The sequence below is a fragment of the Electrona antarctica genome, assembly GCF_951216825.1.
Source record: "Electrona antarctica genome assembly, chromosome: 15".
Lineage (NCBI taxonomy): Eukaryota > Metazoa > Chordata > Actinopteri > Myctophiformes > Myctophidae > Electrona > Electrona antarctica.
In genome coordinates this window covers 8792845-8818454 of record NC_136796.1, presented here as the reverse complement: position 1 = coordinate 8818454, position 25610 = coordinate 8792845, and the positions used below count along the sequence as shown (strand labels likewise).

The window sequence follows — 25610 nt, the reverse complement described above, 5'->3', positions numbered from 1 at the left end:
TAGCATTTACCTCATTTTAAGACTCAACATGCCCATGGGCGCTAGTTAGGCGCACGGAAGATCATTTGGTATGTAAACAATGTGGGTGTTGGGCATAGAAATTACAGCTGCTGTCGGTTGGAAAATAGCAACGCTAATTGGGCGGCTGCCCCTTAGCGCTTGGGTGGAAGATATGTCCTTCAGACTTTTTGGAACCGTTTCCGGGTTTCATCACACTGTCAGAGCTTGTATGTGGACATCACATCTGCTAATGGACCATAACTAGTCTGAGAGGGTACAAATGGAATGGGTCCATTTGGTTCCACTCGCACACTCTCAGAGTTACAGTCCAGTAAGGGTCCATTTTGAATCTGCCTATTGGAATCGTGAAAGGGAACCGTTAAGGAATTGGACCGTTATAGGAGAGTGTCTGTCTGTCTGTCTGTCTGTCTGTCTGTCTGTCTGTCTGTCTGTCTGTCTGTCTGTCTGTCTGTCTGTCTGTCTGTCTGTCTGTCTGTCTGTCTGTCTGTCTGTCTGTCTGTCTGTCTGTCTGTCTGTCTGTCTGTGCGTCTGTCTGTCTGTCTGTCTGTGCGTCTGTCTGTCTGTGCGTCTGTCTGTCTGTGCGTCTGTCTGTGCGTCTGTCTGTCTGTGCGTGCGTGTGTGCCCTGATTCTGTCTCTGTGTCCCATACATGCAGTGGCGGGTGGTGTGTCTGACTCTGTCTCTGTGTCCTGTACAGGGGCGGGTGGTGGAGAACATTTCCAAGCGCTGTGGAGGCTTCCTGAGGCAGCTCAGCCTGAGGGGCTGTCTCAGCGTGGGAGACGCGTCCATGAAGTGAGCACCTCTTCCTCCCTCTCTCAATGCATGCTGGTGTCATTAGTTTATTTCCCTTCCTGTTGTGTCTTTGAGGAAGATTTATAAATCATGCTATATTGTTTTTATGGTTGTTAGTATCTAACCTTTATATTTTTAAGCAGCACTTATAGTAATTATTGTGTACAATTATGATATGACGTGTTAATTGGTAGCCTGCAGGGCCTGGTAGCTATTGTTTATGTTGCAGCCTGTCTTGTTATGTATGGTTCGGGTTGTTCTTGTAGCAGCTGGGAGTATAACTATGGTTTGAGCTCTGTGCTCGTTGGCACCTTATACCAGCCATCTGTGTCAGACTGAGTCTGAGACTGAGTCTGCACACTGCCACTGGAGATACTGAAAAAGCACAGCTGTACTTTATTGCGTCAACGATTCGATCAATCAGATCTTCATCCAAAACGTACCAAACTTACCATATCATGTAAATTAAGGCATCACCATCACCACCTCCTAGAGCTCTGTTTCCCAAGCACTGGGTCGGGACCCATTTGTGGATCGGGGGCCACATTTCTATGAGTCCCTTTGTTTTTGTTTTTCCTATATTTTGTTTTTAGTTATTATTTCAAAACATTTTCAAAAAGCATTCCCAAAAAAGTAAACATTTTCATGAATTAAAAAAAGAAAAAACGAACTAGTAACTAACCAAAAAAATAAACTAATGTCTTCTGAAAATAGTATTTTTCCATTGACAGATTTAGCTACAGTGCTAGTACTGTAGTACACATTTGTGGCCTAGTGCATCAATGGCGTGGAGATATTTATAGTGACGAGGCATTTTTCACTTTAACACGGTCGGCTGAGTGTGATGGATGGATGTTGTCACATTCTTGGGGCTCAGACGTGTAGGGATGTTTATTGTTATTGATTAAGCATATTCCATAGATCCTGGCATACTAAACGGTGATATAATGTCAATACGTAATGCATTACATGAAACCCAGTGTTCCGTCGAGCCAAACTCGAACCTTGAGCGTTGTCCACCGTGGTCGATGGAGTCCAACATTCAAGATTCAAGATCGTTGTTGTTACGTGTAATTCACAAAAGCACACAGCGGCATAATTCTTTACATTTGCCACCCTATTGTACCATTCAACTCAAAGTAGGCGTCATTTCTATGTTTATTTAGACAGCGCATATTGATGAAAATGACATACACATTGTAGTGTAAATGCACCTGATTCAGCAAGAATGCAAATCATCCATAGTCCCCATACAGAACACAAGCAACATTACAAGGACACAAAAAGAGTACAAAAGGGTACAGAACAGGAGGAAAAAACTATTAACCGTAAAAAAGAAAAAGGTCTAGCTTTGACCTCCAATACAAGGACACCTAAGAACACTAGCGAAACCAACATTATAGCTTATTAAAAAAATGTTCACAAGTTTGATTGTCCATGATCCATTTTTTTGGTTAATATGACACTAGATTTTTGGCCAGACTGAATTAAAAACATGGAATTCCTATTGGGAAATTAGACTGTCTCATATGTTTGATATTTACATTTGATAATGACAATTTAATAATTTTAAGAAATATATACTGTAGGAGAGAAATATTTCTATTCACAAAATCGAACAAACAGGAAGGTAGGACACCAGTAGTGGGGAGGTGCTGACCGCGGGAGATAAAACTGACTGAGAAAGGAGAGAGGCCGCACAGCTCGTAGTTACGATGCCAACACATTTTTATTTTTCCAACGTTTCGGCAACAAGTTGCCTTCTTCAGGGAATGACATACAAGGAGTTACACCAGATATTTATAAAGATTGGGACAAGGGATTAGGGAGTGTCCTCAATCAGGCCAACACCCGAAGTGGGTGATTGGTTGCTGGCAACAATAACTTTATTTGTACATCATATATAGAACAATATGCAACAATATTCAATATGCAACAATATTCACAAAATGTACTGAGGTAACAACAAAATTAAAACAACTTTATTAGAAAAAGGAAAAACACTAAAATCTAAAAACATTAAAAAGAAAGACAGTGAGAAGGGTTAGCTAGGGAAGGCAATATTGAAGAGGTGGGTCTTGAGGGCGCTTTTGAAAGTTTGGAGGGTGGGGGCATCTCTGAGTGCCTTAGGGAGGGCATTCCACAGGGTTGGGGCAGCAAAGGCAAAAGCTCTGTCACCCCACGTACGGAGTTTGGTTTTGGGGACGTCGAGGAGGTTTGCGTCACCAGACCTGAGGGAGCGGGAGGGGACATGACGTTTGAGGAGGTCACAGAGGTAAGGGGGACTGTGTAGGGAAACCCCCAACAGGCTGCTAGGCGGTGATCCGTAATGACTGTGTTCACTGGCTGCCGAACGAGCCCTTCCACCCGTCTCCCACACCTCATCCATCAGGTGACAACGGCGTGACAGCTGCCTGTATAGTGACTTCCCTCCCTGAGCCGTCGCTGTCTCTCCCTTTGTCTTCCAGGACGTTTGCCCAGAACTGCAGGAACATCGAGGTGCTGAACCTGAACGGCTGCACCAAGATCACTGACAGCACATGCCTCAGCCTCAGCAAGTTCTGCTCCAAGCTCAAACAGCTGGACCTCACCTCCTGTGTGTCTGTCACCAACCACTCCCTCAAGGCCCTCAGGTAAACACGGCCTTTCACTCCAGACCAAAAAGATATATTTGGTGTCTCGTACGTACATAGAAGGACCACAATGGAAACAAGTCCCCAGGACTTTTTTGGCCTTAATGTCTTACTTGTGCTGTTTGCATTTCTGACTAATACAGTATTCAATCAATCAAACTCCCCGGTACCCAAATGTACAAAACAATAAGCTCTATTTAAAAAAATTACTATTACTATTTCTGAAATGTAATGTTTTTTTAACAATTTCTGAAATTATTTAGAAAACTGTTGATTGTTGAAACTGTTATTTTTGTGTGTGTGTGTAAATACCTTTAAAATGATATTGTACCCATACAATGTACTGGAACAACACTAGTTTGATGCTCAAAGCACAGAAATTGATGTGATCATCTTGACAAAGGTGTCGCGCAACCAAAATATACAGTAGCTTGTAGCGTTTGAGCTAGCAGATCCTGCACCTTCGTATGATTGAGTATAAAGCTGTTTAAAAAAAAGGATTGTGTGTGTGTGTGTGTGTGTGTGTGTGTGTGTGTGTGTGTGTGTGTGTGTGTGTGTGTGTGTGTGTGTGTGTGTGTGTGTGTGTGTGTGTGTGTGTGTGTGTGTGTGTGTGTGTGTGTGTGTGTGTGTGTGTGTGTGTGTGTGTGTGTGTGTGTGTGTGTGTGTGTGTGTGTGTGTGTGTGGTCAGCGATGGCTGCAGGATGCTGGAGATGTTGAACCTATCCTGGTGTGACCAGGTCACTCGCGACGGCATCGAGGCTCTGGCCAGAGGCTGCGCTGGACTACGCGCCCTGTTCCTCAGAGGATGCACACAGGTAACTGTCGTTTCTGAACCCTGGGCATGTCACGATTGTTCAACCATAAAACAACATCTTTCTCTTGTGAAGGCCAGGAAAATTGTCCTTACAATGTCTATTTCTCATATTCTACTATACTTGGTAACACACACACACATACACGCACGTGCGCGCGCGTGTTGAGTGTTATGTTATGACATGTGACGGATTTGAGTGTGAGCTGTGTGCCATTGGTTTGTTTCAGTTGGACGACGGAGCGTTGAAACACCTGCAGAAGCACTGCCCTGAACTCACCACCATCAACATGCAGTCATGCACGGTAGGACAGGGTGCATTCTGGGAGGCTGCAACAGAAGGATGTGAGGGGGCTACAGTACACTGCTCCTTTCATGAAAAAATACAGAGCAGATCCGCACACTCAAAACTGTGCAAAATCTGATATTTTTATTACCTTTAATAATAATAATAATAATAAAGCTTTATTTGTATAATAAAGCTTTATTTGTATAGCACCTTTTAAGAACCAGTCACAAAGTGCTTTAACAGAGAAACATATATAAAGACATAGCAGGGAGGCACACTATAGAATAAAATACATTATCAATAATGCACAAAATCACAACAACAGAAGAAATCAATACAAAAATCACAAATCACAAGGGTAGGGGGTCGAATGCAGCTGACATGAAATGCAGCCCAAAGGGCTTTACAGAGCAATAAAGAAAAAAGAAAAGCAAAAGAATAAAACAATAAGCAAAAAAAAAAAGGACATGAATAACAACACAGAGAATTAAAAATCAACTAAAAGCGAGAGTGAAGAAATAGGTCTTGGAGCTGTGCTTTAAAGGTATCTACAGAGGCTGCCTGTTTCAGGTGTAATTGGAGTTTTTTGAAGCAGAATGCTGCTTCACCGTGTTTTTTTTATGCCATTGTAAGCACTTGGATCAGGTCAGCAGTAGAGGGGGGGTTGGAACATATCTAGGCAGGCAGTCAATCCTAAAAACAACAGGAACCTTGATGTTCTACCCAGCTTTAGATAATAATACATAGACTGATGCTGGAACTCACGTTGTGTACTTCTTGTACTGCTCTTATTTGACTTTAACCACTTAAACTCTATTTTGTTGTTGAGTGTTCTAAATTAATATGAGGTTTTCCAACCGACGGAGAACGCTGGCACTGCACGTGTTACTTATATGTAACGATTTATCGTAAATTGATTCAAACTTGTGACAATTTAAATCAATTTAATAAATGTATCACGTTGCAAAAGAATTCCCCCCCCCCCAAAAAAAAGAAGAAAATACAGGATCTTTGTGAGAGAAATACTAATAATAAATGTATAGATTTCTCAATCATTCGTCTGGAAACGTATTTCATTTAAAAACAATCGTATGGTGAACCTAGTATATCGTGATTCAAATCGTATCGTGAGTTGTTTTTCAGAAAGCTTCGGTTAGGATTTCAAAGGCCTTTTTCCACACTCGGGTCACACTCTTCCATGCAGATTTAATCGGCCTCGGGTCTAACACTCTTCCACACAGAATACAGATGTGTTCAAATAAACTTTTAATTCATTAGAATAAGTTCCAGATTGCAGCTTCATGTGTTATCTTGTACACAGTGGTAGTAAAATGAGAACTCAGGGTTTTGTTGTGTACTGTGTACACAGATACATTCATTTTAGACTTCAAACGCAGACTGCTTTCATGCCTTCAAGCCATGTGTCCCGGCTCCCGTTGCATTTCTATCATTTTAAAAACCATTTGAACTTGAGTGAGCGTGGGACAACATGGGGCTTATTTTGTTTGCGCTCCTCTTTTTTTGGTTGATTGTGGCACGTTTCAGATGCTAAGCAACAAGGTTCAGACGAAGCCACTGCAGAATGGAAGTTTTCTACAACACAAGCAAATTGCGCAGGTGTTAGCAAAAATCCAAAATAGAACAAACGAAACCTCAGGGGTACCTTCAGTACGATACAAATTTACCTCGTACGTGCAAAAATGTGCAGAGTGTGCTTTCACACTGCCAAGGTGTAATGGCCTGTAGGTGTAATGTGTTAGCACTTTGTAACTTTGTTAAAAAATGAATTGTTGTAAAAACCCACTTGTTATTATTTTATTACTCCAATCACGAGATGGAACTCAGGATACAAGATAAACAAGTGAAATTGACCAAAAAACAAATAAAGAGGACTGGAACACTATCAAATAGTCTCCTCTGTGCATAACTGTGTTCCTTTTTTCAGAAGGTGATATGAACATTTCCTGTTCCAGGGTCAGTTTCTCAAAGCTTTATTTGATTGGCTCAGCAGCAGATTTTAACCCAAGACACACAAAAAAAAAGAAAGACATGCCATCTCCGGTTTACTTCCCATATCTGTGAGACAGGAAGCAGGTGGAGTCTATTAATTCCAATGGAAGAGTGAACGTGAACTCAGGTGCTGAACAATTCTTTAGCCCCATGGTCACTGAACTAAATATTGGACCCAATCGCCACAAGCCACACAATAGTCTCACGACTTTCATACTAAAATGGCTTTTTCCCCCCAGAGAGACAAAAATAAACTTTATTATGCCTGTCCCAGCAACACACTCTTGCGGGATCTAGCACCAGTAAACACAGGACATTTGAGAGAAACCTGAAAATGATCTTTCTGTTTGCTAAAGAGCTGGAAAGATGAGGAAGACCCCCTTTTACTGAACAAATGATTACAGTGATTACTGTCAGAATGTGACTTGCAAAGAAACATGAAACATCGGAGTAGGGCTTCAACTATCTATGTTATTTGATTACATGGATTAGGTGTTGCACCCCTAACGCTGTGTTGCGTGTCCACAGCAGATAACGGACGAGGGTCTGGTCAGCCTGTGTTGCACCCCTAACGCTGTGTTGCGTGTCCACAGCAGATAACGGACGAGGGTCTGGTCAGCCTGTGTTGCACCCCTAACGCTGTGTTGCGTGTCCACAGCAGATAACGGACGAGGGTCTGGTCAGCCTGTAGGTGTTGCACCCCTAACGCTGTGTTGCGTGTCCACAGCAGATAACGGACGAGGGTCTGGTCAGCCTGTAGGTGTTGCACCCCTAACGCTGTGTTGCGTGTCCACAGCAGATAACGGACGAGGGTCTGGTCAGCCTGTGTTGCACCCCTAACGCTGTGTTGCGTGTCCACAGCAGATAACGGACGAGGGTCTGGTCAGCCTGTGTTGCACCCCTAACGCTGTGTTGCGTGTCCACAGCAGATAACGGACGAGGGTCTGGTCAGCCTGTAGGTGTTGCACCCCTAACGCTGTGTTGCGTGTCCACAGCAGATAACGGACGAGGGTCTGGTCAGCCTGTGTTGCACCCCTAACGCTGTGTTGCGTGTCCACAGCAGATAACGGACGAGGGTCTGGTCAGCCTGTGCCGAGGCTGCCACAAGCTCCAGATCCTCTGTGTGTCTGGCTGCTCCAACATCACCGATGCCTCGCTCACCGCCCTGGGACTCAACTGTCCACGACTCAAGTGAGCACACAACCCTACACGTGCACACCCTCCTCACACGACGCACGCACGCACGCACGCACGCACACACGCACGCACACACACACCACAACAATCCATTTCACAGCGGTTCCAACCCCTAGCGCCGCTGTGTGTCTGATGGACCTCACCTGCTGTACTGTCCTTCAAACTGTTCAATCCTCAGTTTTCATTACTTTCATTCATTTGGCTCTAGCTTGTTTCCCTGAGTCACGTCTAACACTGGGAGGGTACACGTGTACATTTGTACATTCTCAGAGTTAAAGGTCATATCGATAACATTTACATTTACATCATGATTTACATCATCATGTAGAGCAGTGTTAATTTTGTTGACTAAGACTAAATATTAGACTAATACTAACATTAAGACTAAATAAAAGACTAAATATTTTTGATATTTAGCTGACTAAAATTAGACTAAGTAAGACTAAACAATTTCAAATGACTAAATAGGACTAAAATTGAACCGTGTGTTATTCAACAGACGTGGTCAAAATGAACACTGGATCAAGGACATCTACTCCTTTCTTGTCATTTCATACTAAAATTAAAACACAAAGTGATTTTTATATTAAAACTATAAATCTGTGGCTGTATTGCTCATTCAAACCAAACATTTATTTGACTAAAAGACTATTATTGTTGCGTCCAGAATTACACCATGTCTCCACCAAAGCAAAGAATTACATATTTATTTTTTGTTTCAAATCTTTAGCCCTTGTAGACTTCAGAAAGCCAAAGCCAACCAACAGAGCAAGCACAAAATTGATGGGCCACAACAGCAGATAAACATTGGTACTGCAATGTCAACTTATGTATTCGCAGATATGCAGATGGCAGTCAACGAGGCAGACATCGGCCGATACCATACAAAGTGGGGTCCTTGAGGGAGTTCCAGGGGGTCCCCAGCTAAATGATAGTTAGGAACCAATTGGACCCATATGGGTCTGTAACTCAGTACAAATACAAATTAAATTAACTGTACAAATGGAACCAAATGTGGTTCCATTTGTACACCCCCAGAGTTAAATTAACATTGATTTTACAATATAAATTGGGGTCTCAGAGATAGAAATGCCATTAAATGGGGGGTCCGGCGTAGACTAACTCGGGTCAAACTGGGGGTCCTTGAAATTAAACGGGTTGTTTATTGATACAACAATGTTGCAAACTACATGATTGCTAGACTTGTGAATCTTGGAAATAACAAACCTTGTGTAAGTGCGACATCTAGTGGCCGAATGTTGTCTATGGCACCGTTTAAACAACTGGGGGATTTGTACTGTGTAGCTTTCTGCTCACAGAAGACTGCCTGCCAGGTGAATGTTAATTAACCAGCAGACAGCAGTGCATGATGAGGTTACTGGCTGAGAGAACACTGCTGTACAGTGACATCAGTCACAGTCACAGTATCACTCGTATCCTCTTAACCACGAGGAGGTCACACATGCTTCCTAGTGGAATAATTTCACTGCCTCTTTTATTCATGGAGCCTTTTGACGAAAGAGGGGAGAAGGGGCTCCGTGTCTTCCCCCATAGGATTCCACTCTAGTCTGAAGGACCTGGCTGCCATCGTGGCGCGAGCTTTTGCTATTCCGCATAGACCTGATGGCCCGACTGCCTCTGTAATATGATTTATATATTTCGCTGTGACAATAGCAGGCATAAAAGGCGTTGGGAGCTTGTTGTAGGTCTGCTATTTTAGGGCCCGCAAGATCGTCGTACGACGGAGCATAAATTAAGCTTAATACAACAAGACCATTCTATTTATAGTCAGCTGTTCGGCCAAACCGCAGCCCCATTTGTCCCATGTTGACCCTCAGTGCCCCCCCCCCCCCCCCCCCTCCCATATCACATTACTGGCCCTGCCTGCGGCACATCAACCTTGATTAACTGTTGATGAACATTGACCCACAACTAACACACGCAACACGCACACACAACATGAATGCACAATAATCTTTCCAGTTTCTTCCGTATTCCTTGAATGTCATCACCTAAGTGTGTGTGTGTGTGTGTGTGTGTGTGTGTGTGTGTGTGTGTGTGTGTGTGTGTGTGTGTGTGTGTGTGTGTGTGTGTGTGTGTGTGTGTGTGTGTGTGTGTGTGTGTGTGTGTGTGTGTGTGTGTTCTCAGGATCCTAGAGGCTGCACGATGCTCCCATGTGACAGATGCTGGGTTCACTGTCTTGGCCAGGGTGAGTCGTCTCCTTCCTTCCTCCCTTCCTTCCCTTTGTCCATCCTACCATTTATTCTATGGAGTCTCTCTGAGGTGAAGTAAACGGTGGTTTTGAGTTGTCTTTGCGTTTTTATCTTTGCAGAATTGCCACGAGCTTGAAAAAATGGACCTAGAAGAATGTATTCTGGTGAGTTGAGCTGACACTGGTGATGGTGATGATGATGTGGATGTGACTGCCTGGTGTGAGCATCATGGACACTGGAGCACTGAAAGGACCGTGGATGTAAACCTGTGCTCTCTTTGCTTCCTGCTCAGGTGACCGACAACACCCTGGTTCAGCTTTCTATTCACTGTCCTCGCCTGCAAGCCCTGGTGAGAGCTTTCTTTCTCTTTGTGTTTACTCAGACGGGACAGTGCACATTAATGAACACTCAATATGGGAATTCAAGCACTTGAACGTGATCTCATGCAAACATGCCGGCTTCAGCTACATCTGCATGCATACATTTACCACAATAACAACTGCCTATAAATCATTTTAAGAATGCCATACCTACTTTAACCCATTTAGACCTGAGACCTTTTACTAAAAGAAAAACCTGTGTTTCTATGGCAGTGGTTCTCAACCTTTTCCATGTCAAGGACCCCTGTAATTATCTGTATTTGGCCACGGACCCCCATCTGAAAATATGTTGTTCCAGGCACCCCCCAGAAGCAAAGATTTGAGTTAAAAACGTTGGCTGTTGAAAAGAATATATATTCAAAGATTTGCGCCACATTTTCATGATTTTTCAAAAAATAGCAGATCTACAGGCTTGTAGCGCGGCACTTGTAGATCTGCTATTTTTCAATAGCTAAAGTATAACATGATGCTTAAAACACTAAAAGGGGTTCTCGTCCTGAATGGGTTAAACCAGGGCTTTCACTAACTACAGTAGTCGACTAGTAAAACCAGTAGTTGACCTCGTTGGTACTAGTTAAATAGTTGATAGTTGACATACACAGCAAGCAAGTGAAGCGGCGGCTATAAACGAGCTGGCTCGTCGTTCAATTGTACGGCAGTATTTATATAGCTGCTATTTTCATCGGGCTACAACACTGCCGCGCCACGGGGCACAGATTAAGCAAGTCTGTCCTCGACTCCACTTCATCTTTATTGACATTTCAACCTTCCTCTCTCCACGTGTACTGTAAATAGACACACCATAGGTCATCTGTCTGTCTGCTCCAAACAAAACATTAGCTCAGCAGTTAACGCCGGGTGAATCGGAGCAGAGCTTACAGTAGATACTCGATGTCTGGTCTGAGAGTTGCAATCTGTCAAATCTGCACTGTTAATTGAACTCAGAAAGTGTACACATGCCATTATGGTTCCATTTGTACACTCTCTGAGGGGAGACACTAAATGTACCTGTTGGCTCTCGAGCTGATTCGATTCAGAGCCAACTGCGGGAACGACTATTATACCACATAACTTATTTATGTGGTATTTTCTCTGGCGGGGTGAGCCACTCTGCTCACCACTGCGGCAATCACTTTGAGATGGTATTGATTTTGACAGCAATTCTTGATTTAGTTTTAGTCGTAGTCTCTTGAATACAATTGTGTTTAGTTTTAGTCATATTTAAGTAATCTGAAATGGTTTCCTTTTAGTCTAGTTCTAGTTTTAGTCAACTAAAATGTATTTTGGCAGGCCTTGATTGATTGAATTATTTATTAAATGGTGATGGTGTCGTAATACCTGATTTTACACTTGGTTGCATGTTGAAAATAGCCGATTGTGAGCTTGTAGAGCTGCTATTTTCAGAACTTTACTATTATTATTTGTTGACGAAATTCTCAATATTATTTAGTCTTAGTTTTAATTTAGTTTTCCTCTGTGAAGAATATGTCCCTGCGACATACTAAGGTCATGTCCAGGGGGTGTACTTGTAAATCAAGCTGCCTCACGCTCAAGGAAACAGGAGATGGGCTCCTGCCCCTATGAGCCTCATGGCTCTGCAAGGCTTACTACTACTTACTGTGAAGAATAGGACGGAATCAACAGCAACTGCTTTGAGAATCTACCGCTCTGCATATATTACACACCTGTTTGTCTCCCCTCCCCGTCCAGTCGCTGTCCCACTGCGAGCTGATCACGGACGACGGCATCAGGGCCCTGAGCAGCAGCGCTTGCGGCCAGGAGCGCCTCACGGTGGTGGAGCTAGACAACTGCCCCCTGATCACCGACGTGACGCTGGAGCACCTGAAGAGCTGCCACCGGCTGGAGCGCATCGAGCTGTACGACTGCCAGCAGGTCACCAGGGCCGGGATCAAACGCATCCGGGTCAGTGGAGAGTGGAGAGGCCACACAGAGGTCACAGCAGGGGTCACCAACATGTCCGTACACGGACGAAATGTGTCCGTGGCAAAGTCATTGGTCTTGTCTGTGGCACATTTTTAGTTTTACTCACCATTATTATCTTATTTTGATCATAACACCCACTTACTGAATATCAAGTCTCCAGGTTTTCTTCAGAATAAGTATAACAATTATTTATTATGACACATTAGGAGTCCAACTAGTACTAGTGGTTCTCAAATGTTTTGCAAAGACCCCCTTTTTTATCAATTTTTTATTTATTTTATATTTTCTAACAAGACAAACATGTAAATCACCAATGCACATAGGTGGCCTTACACAGGGACAGCTAAAACAATGAAACAAAGACAATAAAAAAGGGGGGAAAAATGGAGAAAAAAAGAACCGTTAAAGACAAAAACAAAATCGATATTCATATATAAATATACTGTAACTCGAAAAACTCATGAGTCAGCAAATAGTGTTCAAGGGAACCAAATGAACCCACAAGGGTCCATTTGGTTCCATTTGAACACACTCAGAGTTACAGACCTTTTATGGTCTTTCTGGGCTATCTATTCATGTGTTTCTGGTACTGTTATTGTAAAAAGTGGAATGTTGACAAAAATGTCCACCACAAGCCAACATGGCGACGAACCCTGGGTCACAGTCACACTGGGATGTGCCTGTGATACATTTAGCAGTGGTAGTCGCATGTTTGTTTTAGTTAAGTAAAAGTAGCAACACTACAATGTAGAAATACTCTGTTACAAGTAAAGTTGAGGAATTCAAAATGAGCTTGAGTGTACAAAAGTATTACTATCAAAGTGTACCATACTTAAAGTTACCAAAAGTAGAAAGTACTCAAATGTCCTATTTCACAAGTTTACAAAAATAATAATATTCATTTCAAAATAGCAGATCTAACAAGATCCCTTCCCAGGGACCAATTTACTCGTGCTCTTAGATTTTGGAATGGCACCGTTTCCCCGTAAGTTGGTTTTATTTATGACAGGGGGGAAATTTCTATTAACATATTTATAGATACAAGACAATGGCTTCCATGTCAGTATGCCAACTTTCCAGGATGAAAAAGGTTGTACGTTTCTTTTTTTTTCAATTTAAGTTTTATTGAATTTTAATCAAACATACATGAAAACGAAACGACTGACAATTGACAATACATACAACCGAAAACAAAACAAGACAATATACGTACAATACACACAAGGGGAGATGTCTGCCTCTCTTCTCTATCGATGATCATTCATAATACATAAGTACCTCAAACAGGTGCATATACAGGTTAAACGGTTGTATGTTTCTATTAGCTTGGAATCCCCCATCGATGGTGTCACTGATGGTAAGCAGATTTCGGAACTGTCCATAGCACACCTTTGAGACATAGAGCATCTTATAATGAACATTAGTGATTGAACAATTATATGAAGTTGAAGCAATTACGATTACTCGATTACCGTGGCCACCCAGCACAGTTCACAATGATTCTGGGTTATAATAGCATGGTCTTGACTAGAGATTCTGTCTGAGGAAGAGTCACTGGGCTCCAAACATCACTCTTGGGGCGGTAATAAACCCTAAATCTTCTGGAGCATGGCCCAGTGTGTGGTTTTTATTGATGTTTGCTTCTGCCCTGAGCCTGACATTTAATATAATGGCTGTGCATGCTTTTCTACTCTGACTCTGGGTTATACCATGTGGCCATTCACCATTCTTACTCTGGGGTTTTAAGAATCCGTGTCATTTTTGAGGGGCGCTAGCCCCTCCTATATACAGGTTTAATGTTTGTCTTTTGTTTTGTAAACGCCATTGACAATGAAGAGAAAATTTACGTCATAATGTGCCACATTACGTCATATTGTCTCTTTATTGTTAATGGCGTTTGTTTGCACCGTTTTTTTTTCATCACCATTACCTAATCTAATCATGAGTTAGACTTTAATATATTAGCGCCCATCACTTCACACGGGTGTGATTTTTAGCTATATATTTAGTTTTGGAGGGGGGAAAAATCACACTTGTGTGAAGTGAGGGGCGCTCTTATCATCATACATAGTCATACATCATCATACATTACATTCCAATCAAATCATCACAATAGTCCGGCAGCCGGGGTTGAAGGGTGGGAAATTTGGTATATAGTCCTTTTTATTGGCCTAAAATATTGTCTATATACATACATTCATGAATCCACTTGCTGACCGGCTGTGAGTATCGGGCAATTTATTTTCTTGTGACCCTACCATTAACATCCTATGGCAGGCAAAAATGTAAAAAAGGTCAAACTCTCCTTTTGCTTTAAGTAGCATGTGACATGTAAAACTAGGGGGTTTTCCTGATTCTGAATACATTCCAAGCATTCGTTTTGCACAAAAAACACTCCTTGGATTAGAAGTCATGACAAATGTGATGAGATCAGCACAAATGTGATGAGGTCAGCACATTTGTGCAAGTGGCTATGGCTATTTTTAGCCCAAGGAGTGTATTTTGTGCAATACTAATGTATTCAGAATCATGAAAACCCCCTAGTTTGACTTGTCACATGCTACTTAAAGCAAAAGGAAAGTTTGACATTTTTGACAATTTTGCCTGCCATAGGATGTTAAGGGTAGGGTCACAAGAAACCCCTATAAAAACATTGCCCAATACCCACAGCCGGTCAGCAAGTGGATTCATGAATGTATGTATATAGACAATATTTTAGGCCAATAAAAAAGACTATACCAAATTTCCCACTTTAAACAAAAGAAGCCTGTCCGCTGTCTGACTACAAAGGTCATTCCGGCCAATCACTTTTGGCGTCTTCACTTTTCTGCTCTCAGTTTTAGCTTCACTATACATGTACTTTGCTCAGCCATTCATTCATTCATTCATTCATTCATTCAAGTTTTATTTATTCTCGAAAATACACTGAGTAATTAAACTCATTTTCAGTGTCGTCGAGTAATACAATATCTTAAAAAAAGCCATCACAATACATCAGAAGATCAGGAAAAGGAAAACAAAAGGTATATGTGAATTACATGGGTTACAAATAACGATCTAAAAACAGTTAATATTGTGGGGATCTGTACCTCATCAAGGTTGTAAAACAACTCAGGGGTACCAATGTGGTACATTTTAACGTAGTTTGCAGGTCATTCCATGTATAAGGGCCACAGAAGCCAAAAGCAGGTCTACCAAGTTCAGAGTTAACTTTTGGTACCTTGAATTTGGGGAAATGACTTGATCTGGTGTGGTAGGGTCCCATTTCAGAAATGATGAGATGTATTTAGGACAATCTCCAAGCATGGCTTTATACAAGAACAGGTGCCAATGCAGTTGTCATCTCTCTGTCAGGGAGGACCATCCAACCTTGTTATATAAGATACAATGGTGAGTACTATAGCTATCACCCGTAATAAATCATCGCTATGGGGTGATCAGCCAATCACAAGGCAATGTTTGTGTTTACACAAACCCTGAAAGCTGGGCATAGGAGGGGCTAGCGCCCCTCAAAAAACGTTGAGTAGGAGAAGACCAAACGAGGGCCCAATATATTGAGAGAAGAAAATCTACCGCCCAACTGTCCTCAAATGCAAGAAACATATTTAATGGGAAACACAACTCGATGAAGATCTAATAGCCCGAAACGTTGTTATATTCCCATTCAATATTTCTCCAGATCTTCCAGTGACATCATTAGGCAGTTTTTTCTTTTTTTTTTATTATCGTGAGAACGATAAAAAGGCTTCCATTATCACATTGCAACTTTTCAGGAATAGAAAGCCTGCAGTTTCTATTAGCTTGGATTCTCCTATTTTCTATAATGTCGTTCTGACTCTCTTCTCTTCTCCCCTCTCCTCTCCTCTCCACCTCTCCTCTCCTCCAGGCCCACCTCCCTGAGATCAAGGTCCACGCTTACTTTGCTCCGGTGACCCCCCCTCCGTCGGTGCACGGCGGGGGCCAGCGTCTGTGTCGCTGCTGCATCATCCTCTGACAGTGGAGAGCCAGGGGGGGGCACCTCTGCCTGCAGGTCCTGCTGCTCTGAAGTTACCGGACGGGGTCAGGGTGGGTTCTTCGTCAGGGGGAGGAGGATGGGGGAGGGGGTTTGTGAGGGTGGGTGGGGTGGGTGTGGGTGGGGGGGCTGGACCCAATCACCACTCCCGATCTCACTAATCAGTACACAGACCGACCGATCACCCACCACTGATCGCCGATCGACTGAACAGCTTCCCCTCTCACTCCTTTCCTGTGGTGTGTTTTCGCCAATGCTGCGGCGGTCTCACACGGGGTGGGTGTCGGGGAGGGATGGATGGATGGATCTTTCTGTTCTTCTCCGTCTCACTCTTCTTCAGAGTCCCACCATCCCATCCTGCCGCCTACGCACTGCCCCACCTCTGGGCGGACGAGACCGCACCTGGACAGCGAATGACGAAGGAGGGGAAAGTGGAAGAGGAGTGGGAATGGTTTCCGAACAGTGGAACTACATTCAAACGTTAAAAAAAAGAACGAAATTACATAAAGACATAAAGCAAGAAGAAAAAAATAGCTGAATGGTCGTCCATTCGTCATCTCGGAGAACAATGGAGCTTCTCCGAGATGGAGCATCATCTCCACCAATCACACTACACCTTCTGACGTGACCGTACCTGCTTTGCGCTTTGACCAATACATGCGGCGCTGCGGGAGAGTGGAGACGGGAAGGGCAGGGCTTCGTTGGGAAACGCGGTCCTTGTTGGGAGAGAGTCAGTGATGCGACGTCGCTCGCCCTTCCCGTTTGGTGGAGGGGGGTCGAAAAACTAAAGAAAATAAACAAATCCCCTACAACAGCATCACCAGATGCAGAACGGGATTCTTTTTTTTTGTGCATCTGAGAAATTTCATTTTTGAGATGGTGTTTCTGTTTGTACAGAGAATGTTTTGCATCGGCAAGAAAAAAACAAAAGAGTTACATTGTACGGCACCTCACTCAGGATTGGAGTAGGCCTACGACAAATGATTTTTATTTTCTTGTCTTCTTTTGTCTTCTTTTCATTTTGTCAGTGCTTCTCGTAAATTGTCCATGCTCGTCTGTCCAGAGAGGGAGATAGATGTGTATCTATCCTTTTATTGAATGAATGAACCAATTAAGGAAATGAAAACGGTTGTCTATGGACAGGAATGGTGACTGACTGTGTCAGTCAGAAGCATCTGGTATTGGCATCACTGCTGATTGTGGATGGCTGCTCTCGTACTCTGTGTAGCTTTGATGACAAACATGCCCCGTTCCAAACCTGTTCCAGGACCGCTGATCAATGAGCACTTGTCGTGTCTTCATATGCCAGCGCACAAGCGTGTCCCTTGCCAAAAAGAACATATCTACAAGCTAACAATGCGTAGCCTCGTCTCAACGTGTTTGGCTTGCAGATCTGTTCTTTCTGACAAGTGACACACACCGTTGTACTATGAAGTATAAACAAGGCTTAAGAGAAGCTAACGTGAAGTGACAGGTCTCCTTGCTGCTCTGAAAGAAGATGTGCAGCCCTGGGAAACTATTTTCTCCTTTAAAATGTTGCATTTGGTTGAATGTCATCATTGATTTGGATTTAAGTCTATTGCAGCAAACCTATCTGTCCAGTGTCCATCCTGATATTTTATTAGGAATGGCAGATTAGTATTAAGAGTCATTCCCAACCATGGGAAATGTTTTTGAAACAACCGAACCGTGTCAAGCGGCATTTGCACAAACCGAGTGTCTGGTTGAGCCTGCCTGGACCCGTGATTAGTGCCATGAAGTTTAGATAGTCATAAGAAAAGCGAGAGTCAGTTAAAAGCTGCAATCCGGAACTTATTTAAATGAATAAAATATGATTTTAATCAATCTCTTTGGTACTATAATACAATATAGTACATGTTCCCCCTACTCTTTCACTGAGAAGTTCCTCTTTGACTGAAAGGTAGAAATGTGGTCCATCATGCTTGAGAACCACATTGGAATCGCAAGGATTTTAGGACATAACATAAACCTTACGAATTGCAGCTTTAACTAAATGCATTGTACACTGTCCTCCTGATATAAATGGCACTCCAGGAATGTTCAACCAAACGTAGAATTATGGAGTTCTATTTGACAGAGATCTGGTGAGCAATTGTGGTCAAAGGTTCCATCGACGTATATATCTCAGATCCAATGGGGCTCATATGGGATAAGTAAGGAAATTAATCAGAACAAGGCAAGCACCACACAGTAGCTTTGACTGCTCCAAATGTTCTACAGCGGTCATTCCCAACCTGTGGATCGTGAGGGTATTGCCAGCCACAAATAATTGGTAAAACACGATTTAATGATAATATAACATTCAATGTAAAGAAATTGTTTCTTTTTCTTTTTTAAATCTTGAAACATTTTTCAAGACTTTTCATTGTGATACCCATGAATAGGAATTTAAAGTATAACTATATAAGTTCCATTGGTCCAAGACGGAACACAATCGATTGATTTATATCATTAAAATTACCATGCTCTGAAAACGCATGTGGTCCACCCATCTGCCCACTTAACCCGGCACTTTGGAGATTTTCAAGAAAAGGTTGTAAGCGGGTTGGTCAGGCCAAGACGCTGGAGACAGCCTCTAGACCAGTGGTTCTCAACCTTTGGGTCGGGACCTGCAGGGGGGGTCCCCACATGATTTGGGGGGGGTTCCAGTGAAGTGACAATTTAAGGACTTTTAAGACCTTTTTTATACCAAAAAGAATATTACGGCATCAAAAGTAATCAACAAAATAATGTAAAAACCTGCCAAACATTGACCAACGTGTCAAATAATACCTGAGAAAAAGGCAAAAAGTATTTTTTAAATATTCGATCTACAAACTTGCGGCCTGAAATGGATGGATTGAGAGCCACTGCTCTGGACAGAGGGATCATGTCTGTGACTTGGATGCAGAGATGACACAAAGCTGGCTGCTGTGGTTGTGACTTGTGTGATACTGATGCCCTCTCTCTCTCTGACAGCTGTTTTAACAGGAGTTTTATGTTGATGAAAATAAAGAAATAAATGAAAAAAATAAAGAAATGGATAAATAAAAGTAACTAATAGTAAATGTGCCTTGGCTCTCTAGTGTGGAATTTGTATTATGTGATATAACCGTACATGTGTCGCCATTTATATATATATATATATATATATATATATATATATATGCTCTGACCCCCCAAAACAATCATATTCGAAAGGGGACAACCCAAAATAAGTTTTTATTGTGTATTTGAGGACCGCCATAAGTAATCATATTTGAATTGAATTTTGCCAGCTTTGTGTGTGCCGTGTGTACCCCACAGCGATGATTTGATTGGCTGAGCAATGGAGCACGGAATTGAGAATAAAAAAAGTGAGGACAGAAAATTGAGGACCCCACAAGTGATTAGCTGGATTGGATTTGAGGATAAAAAGTGAGGACAGAAAAGTGAGGACGACAATAGTAATTGGCTGGAATGTGATGATGTATGATGGAAAGAGTGCCCTACCCCTCACTTCACACGGGTGTGATTTTTTTTATAGTAGGCCTATAGTTTGTTGGTTACTTTTGACGTAATCGTCTTTAGTTTCTTTTAAATGTGCAGATACTGTATATTATACATAGCCTACAATGAGTCTGTGTATGTTGGTTTGTTTTTGTTTATTGTTGAGAAAATAAAACAATGTTGCACATTTAGCCAATCATCTGGGGGTCCTCCAAACTCATTTGGGTGGGGACCCCCAATTTGGGAACCACTAGGCTAATCACAGGCAGGAGAAGCTTGTTCACAAGTTCAGAACCAACTCAGCGTCTCCAGCCTGAGCTCATATCAAGCTGATTGATATGCAGATTGACTGGCAGATTTGGCACACTCCCCAATATCACACCTTGGCCTCTAGGAGCTGTCCGAGGTTCTGTCGCTGTCCGAGGTGCTTAACTCTGTCCGGAGTGCTGACTCGCCCTGTGGAAATGCGGTCCAAGAGCGAGACTCCACAGTGCGTGCACGAGCAGCACGTATGTCCTTACTCCTTAGCCCCTATGGTACCTCAGTCCCTACGCTCTCCCCTATCCTTGCCCTAACCTTAAAGGACCACTTCACCACTTTTCAACCTATTTTCATATAATTGGTTGGTCGTTGGTCCCTCACTAATGTTCATGATAAAATACCAACATTTTTTTCTATTCGATCTGTGTCTCATAGGAGGGCTGTGGGCAGTTCAGAAACCCGTCCACCAGTGACAAAAAAAAGAAAAGATTTTCATTATCGTGAGAACAATGGCTTCCATTTTCGTATTGCAACTATTCAGGATAGAAAACCTGCGATTTCTATAAGCTTGGATTCCCCATCGATGATGTCACTGGTGGACGGGATTCTAAACTGCCCACACTCCCAGCCCTTCTATGCTATGAGACACAGACCGAGTAGAAATAAATTGTGCTATTTTATCATGATTATTAGTGAGGACCAATAGGTTGAAAAGTGGTCCTTTAAGAGAGATTCCATTCCATGGCTTATTGTATCAAGTCATGTCTACATCTTCCCGCTGGAGGTCACCAAAGATCCATCTAATTGACAGTCACACACGCCCACACACAGTAGGATTTATTTTGTGTGATATATGGTTTTCGTTGTGCCTGTGATATATGACGATTTGGGAGACTAAACTCGGTCTAGAGATCCTCGCTTACAAAGTAATCAAACACATTTTGTGTGAAACGGTGTGATCATTATTATTCTAAATATTCCATCGGGCACTGTTCTGGACAGCTGTGCGGTGCCGAAAGACCCCTTCGCCTCGGCCTCGCTGGTTGGCGCTCCTTTCCAGACCTCCAGCAGGGGGTCCAGATCCCATAGCCTGAACGGAATATGCCCGAATGATTACTGTGATTGGCTTACAGACAGTAGTGTAGGTTGGTTTTGTTGCTGAGTTTAGTTTTGAGGAAAAATGCTGCTATTTGGCCCAAAAGATTGGTGCTATTTCGTTTCAAAAAGCATTTTACCCTGTACATATACCCTGTACATACTCACATAACGATGCAATGTGAGTATGTAACATAGCTCTGTAATAGTGCTTACTCAATGCTGTACCCCCTGTCCCCTCCAACTGTACACTATGTAAATACACATTTTCAACTGTTTAATTATATTCTCGACACTTGGTTTGGCAATGTAAACGTATGTTTTCTCATGCCAATAAAGCTCGTTTGATTTGAATTGATAATAAATGCAACAACATAGGCCTACTATATGATACTATCTAAATATGTAATTTAATTCACTTTCTCTCTCGAAAATGGGGGAAAAAAGAGGGGAGTAAAGGACTGGGAACTGCCTACATTGAATGAGCTTTTGGATTTACATCTGAATTGAGGAATGTGTGTAAAAAAAACTAAAGAAAAACAATAGAAAACATACTAATTAAAATTATTATTATTAGTAGTATTATTATTATTATTAATAATAATAAAAACCAAAACAAACCGCCGGTTGCCGGTGCACACACCCACCCACACACACACGCGCGCGCGCGGCAGTGAGTGCGTCCCTCCCGGCTATGGGGTATGTTTGTAGGTTTGTTGTAACCGCAGCACAGTGACCGGCGGAGCGGAGCTTCGTAGCGGCAGGAGGACCACAGATAAAACGGCTGTAGCTTTATTATTGTCCCGCTGACAGAGAGTTGTTGTGGGAACCACGTTGAGCCGGAGTAGCTGCCTGGAGCTTCGTTATCGGGAAAAGTTTAACGGAAATTTGAAGCTCCCTTTTTTTTAAACAGACTTCCATTCCACCGCTCGGGCTTTTGACTCTGAGACTTTAATTTGAGTGCCATGGTGGAGTCCGCTAGCGCTAGCAGAGTGTACTAGCAGCAATAAGGCGGCCTGCGGAGGCTAACTGATGCTAATTGCTAACTGATGCCTGCGGCTCCCTAGTGCCTCGCTCGGCCGACTGTAGGTCGTTGTTAGTCGGGGGTTTTCCAGCTCAGCGGACCCCCCCCCCCCCCCCCCCCCCTCCCGGATCAGCGCCGCTGGTTGGTTTACATGTGGATCTGTTCGAGGGAGCTGTCGGGCGACCCCCCCTTCCCACCACCATACCATTTCAAGAGAACTTTCTGGAACTTGTATTTAAAAAAGGAGGGTAAAGGGGAAGCACTTTGGAACTTACTGAGCAAACAAAACGGAGGAAAATCAAAGTTTAAGCCTTTGGCTTGAACGAGGGAGGGAGGGAGAAGGTGTTGGGAGGGTGTTCAGTCTATTAGTGTGGGTTTCATGGTCACACACATACACGTCATGTTCATTTCAGTCTAATTTATTGTACAGGGTGTTTGCTTAGTGACGGTACACACATACATGCTGGGTCTGTTATTTTGTTTTCGGAGGGGGGTGTGTGTGTTTAATGATTACACACTATAGTTCCTGACGGGGCCACCACGACCACAGTGAGTGAACCTCCTCCCCGGCAGGCAGGGCCCCCTCTCTCTCTCCTGGATCTCTGCCACCCTCTTCCAGTCTTCTCTCCGGGCCACAACAACACTACACGGCACCGCCGCTGTCTAGCTGTGCCCCCATGGAGGACCATGACAACATGGACTATTTTTACCAGCAGGTGCTGCAGAAGGACGTCACCCGCAGGCTGCAGGTCGGCCAGGACCTCATCGACTACCTGCAGGACCCGCAGCGGTCGCCGGACGTGGAGCACGACAAACCGCGGCTGGACAAGACCGTGGACGAGCTGACGGGATGGGTGAACTCCAGCAACTTCAAGGTGAGTTGAGGAAGGATTCAAGGAATTCATTCAGGCCAGGCCAGACTATAGAGGAACCATTAGCTCTGGTCCATAACGCTATGGACCAGAGGGAGGAACCATGATGGATCAGTAACTCTTGAGGGTCCATTTGTAGACCCTGTACGGGTGTTACATTTGCACCCAGGACTTTTTCCTGTGCGCCGGACAGAGACACTGCAGCATCGCTCTGCATGGTTCATGAATTATTACCAAGTTATGAATGAGCAGAACAGAAGGGAGGAGCAGATTTCTCCTTTAGTGGAAATATGATTTTGTTCCAGTCACCCACATGTCTTCTCTACTCTTCCTGGCTGCTCATTTAGACCAAAACCATCTGCCATCAGCAGCACGAAGGGCAGTCTTATGATTATCTCAAAATTCTGCTAATCTGATTCAAACGGTCCTGATCTACACTCGGCTGAAGCTAAAGTTTAGTTTCAGCCTGAGGAATTCTCATTCTTTCTCACCCATAAGCGACACAAAGATCCAGTACGTTTGTCCTTTTTGAAAGAACACCATGATCCATCCAATCCTTTTATGATAAAGAGGAGTCGTTTTGAAGTTTAGCAGCGTAGTTACTAAATCAAGTGCATGGCGTTTTCTGTGCATTGTTTGGAGGAGGGGGGGCTTGTTTTTGTTTTGGATCAGACGGTTGTGAGCGTGCATCTGACTGTGTGTGTTTTGAGAGAAGCCAGCCATTGTCAGAGGCCCAGACTGGAGCAGGGCTGTGGGGGAGGGGTCAAGACAAGCTCATTGTTTGGAGGTGGTCTCTCTCTCTCTCTCTCTCTCATTCTCTCCATCTCGCTGTCAATCCATCTCTGTCTTCATCATTCATCTCTCTTGTTTTCTCTTCATGCTTTCTTCTTTGCGCTGGGCTGCGTTTCATATCATAGGAATGGAATGTTGTCCTTTTCTTGCCAGAAGATATCTTGCTGATCTGGACTCAGACTAAACATTCTGATTCTCGTTTGTTTTTGTTTAGTTATTTTTCCTCTCCTTTCCAAGGCATGCTGCAATTGAACTGCAGGAATTATTTTTAAACTGACTTGACATTACTGGTGTTATGTGGTCAACTCAGCAAGACTATGAAAACATCTTCAATGAGAGATGAGAATAATGAAGGCGGTCTGTGATGACAGATGGAGCATTTGATTGACGGCACCAGTCAAGCGGTGGTCAAGAAAAGTAGTTTGACGAAGTTCTGTGTGTGCACACCATTATCATAAGCTGCTGAACTTCTTGCAAATCAACAACCACTCATTACTATAAGTGAATCTCTGGGTTGTGGTGTTTCTGTGCATTGTCATGGTACATTTATAATCTGTCATAAGACGCGTTGGTGTCACTTGAACAAAAATAGCCAATCTACTAACGAGCAACATGTCGTATGACAAAGTATAATGTAGGCTTCATTGAGAGACCACCAGGCCACAGCTGTCTGAAGTGAAATGTAGAACCACCAGTGTGTCTTTCATCCCGTTGCCTTCCCCATTGAACAGCCCGATGGGAACCATGAGGTTCCCAGTTCTATCCCGAACTTCCCAGAGTTAGTGTCGAGGTGTCCTTGAGCAAGATGCTGAACGCCTAATTGCTCCCGATGTGCAGGTTGGTGCCTTGTGTGGTTTCCGGTGTATGAATGGGTGAATGTGCATTACAATGTATGTAAAGCGCTTTGGATAAAAGAGCTATATATTTATGCACCATTTACATCACACCTTATTCAAGGCTCATTGGCAGGTGTGAGATTCCTGCTAAAGAATTGCTTTGTTGCATTAACACAACAGATGGACGTCATAAAGCCAAGGACAATGTTTTTTGACTACAGTCAGCCAGACAGTGGACTCTGAGTCAGACAGACATATCGGGTGCTTGGTTAGTACAGCTCTGGGGCCAGTATGTATAACCCTTCTTCCATAAACTTCTATCTGTGGTGATAAAGGTTGTGTTCTAGCTGAGCGGGAGGGAGTCTGAAGAATATGCTGAGTCAGCATCTGGGGCCCGGGGGATGGAGAGAGAGGAGAGAAGAGGAACGGGGGTGGGATGCAGAATTCTAGATTCAGAGAGAGTGGAGGGCTGTAGGACGACAGATTGGGCACAGCCAGACTCCAGAGGGGTGTGGAAAGCTCAAATATGCTCAAATAGTGACTCACAAAATGCTAGTGTCTGTCTGGAGGAGTATCATCACACCACAGTTCTGCAGTTCTGCTTTTTCGTTGTGCAGGAAATATCGATGTAGTGCCTTCTCCTTTCCTTTCTGTTCCGAGCCTTCCCTCATCTGCCTCTGATCCTTCTGTCTGGGGAGTCTGTCATCCTCTTTAAAACTACTCCCCTCTGTATTCCTGTCTTTCTTCCAGCGTTCACTCTCACTGCAGCCCTCTCACCTTCACGGTGCACTCTATGCATATCTCTCACACACACACACACACACACACACACACACACACACACACACACACACACACACACACACACACACAGCGCAGCAGACATTAATATTGCAGGCTGCTTTTACTGCTCTGTCAAGAACAGGCAGGGCCAGATGAC

General features: G+C 43.3%; 2 protein-coding genes and 1 long non-coding RNA gene across 20 annotated transcripts in view; all 3 read left to right on the top strand.

Annotated features, from left to right (window-relative positions):
- The window catches only part of fbxl2 (F-box and leucine-rich repeat protein 2), a 47434-nt gene extending 31094 nt beyond the window's left edge, over positions 1-16340 (top strand). Inside the window, exons 5-14 of one of the 2 annotated variants that reach the window (XM_079522435.1) lie at positions 718-812; positions 3281-3445; positions 4134-4260; positions 4487-4561; positions 7619-7746; positions 9901-9961; positions 10085-10129; positions 10258-10314; positions 12056-12268; positions 16176-16340. In XM_079522435.1, the coding sequence (XP_079378561.1) occupies positions 718-812; positions 3281-3445; positions 4134-4260; positions 4487-4561; positions 7619-7746; positions 9901-9961; positions 10085-10129; positions 10258-10314; positions 12056-12268; positions 16176-16283 (1074 nt within the window). In that variant the 3' untranslated portion in view covers positions 16284-16340. Of the gene's footprint in view, positions 1-717; positions 813-3280; positions 3446-4133; positions 4261-4486; positions 4562-7615; positions 7747-9900; positions 9962-10084; positions 10130-10257; positions 10315-12055; positions 12269-16175 lie in introns of both variants that reach the window. The other variant, XM_079522434.1, reaches the window with a different exon arrangement.
- Positions 16341-16445: 105 nt separating this feature from the next.
- LOC306938327 lies at positions 16446-19373 on the top strand. The gene is made up of 2 exons (XR_013791705.1): positions 16446-18154; positions 18223-19373. It is a non-coding gene; the product is annotated as an uncharacterized lncRNA (long non-coding RNA).
- Positions 19374-21830: 2457 nt separating this feature from the next.
- The window catches only part of clasp2 (cytoplasmic linker associated protein 2), a 145329-nt gene continuing 141549 nt past the window's right edge, over positions 21831-25610 (top strand). For 13 of the 17 annotated variants that reach the window (XM_079523486.1, XM_079523482.1, XM_079523481.1 and 10 more), the window contains exon 1: positions 21831-23045. In XM_079523486.1, the coding sequence (XP_079379612.1) occupies positions 22848-23045 (198 nt within the window). In that variant the 5' untranslated portion in view covers positions 21831-22847. The remainder of the gene's footprint in view (positions 23046-25610) is intronic. The other 4 variants (XM_079523477.1, XM_079523479.1, XM_079523474.1 and 1 more) reach the window with 1 other exon arrangement.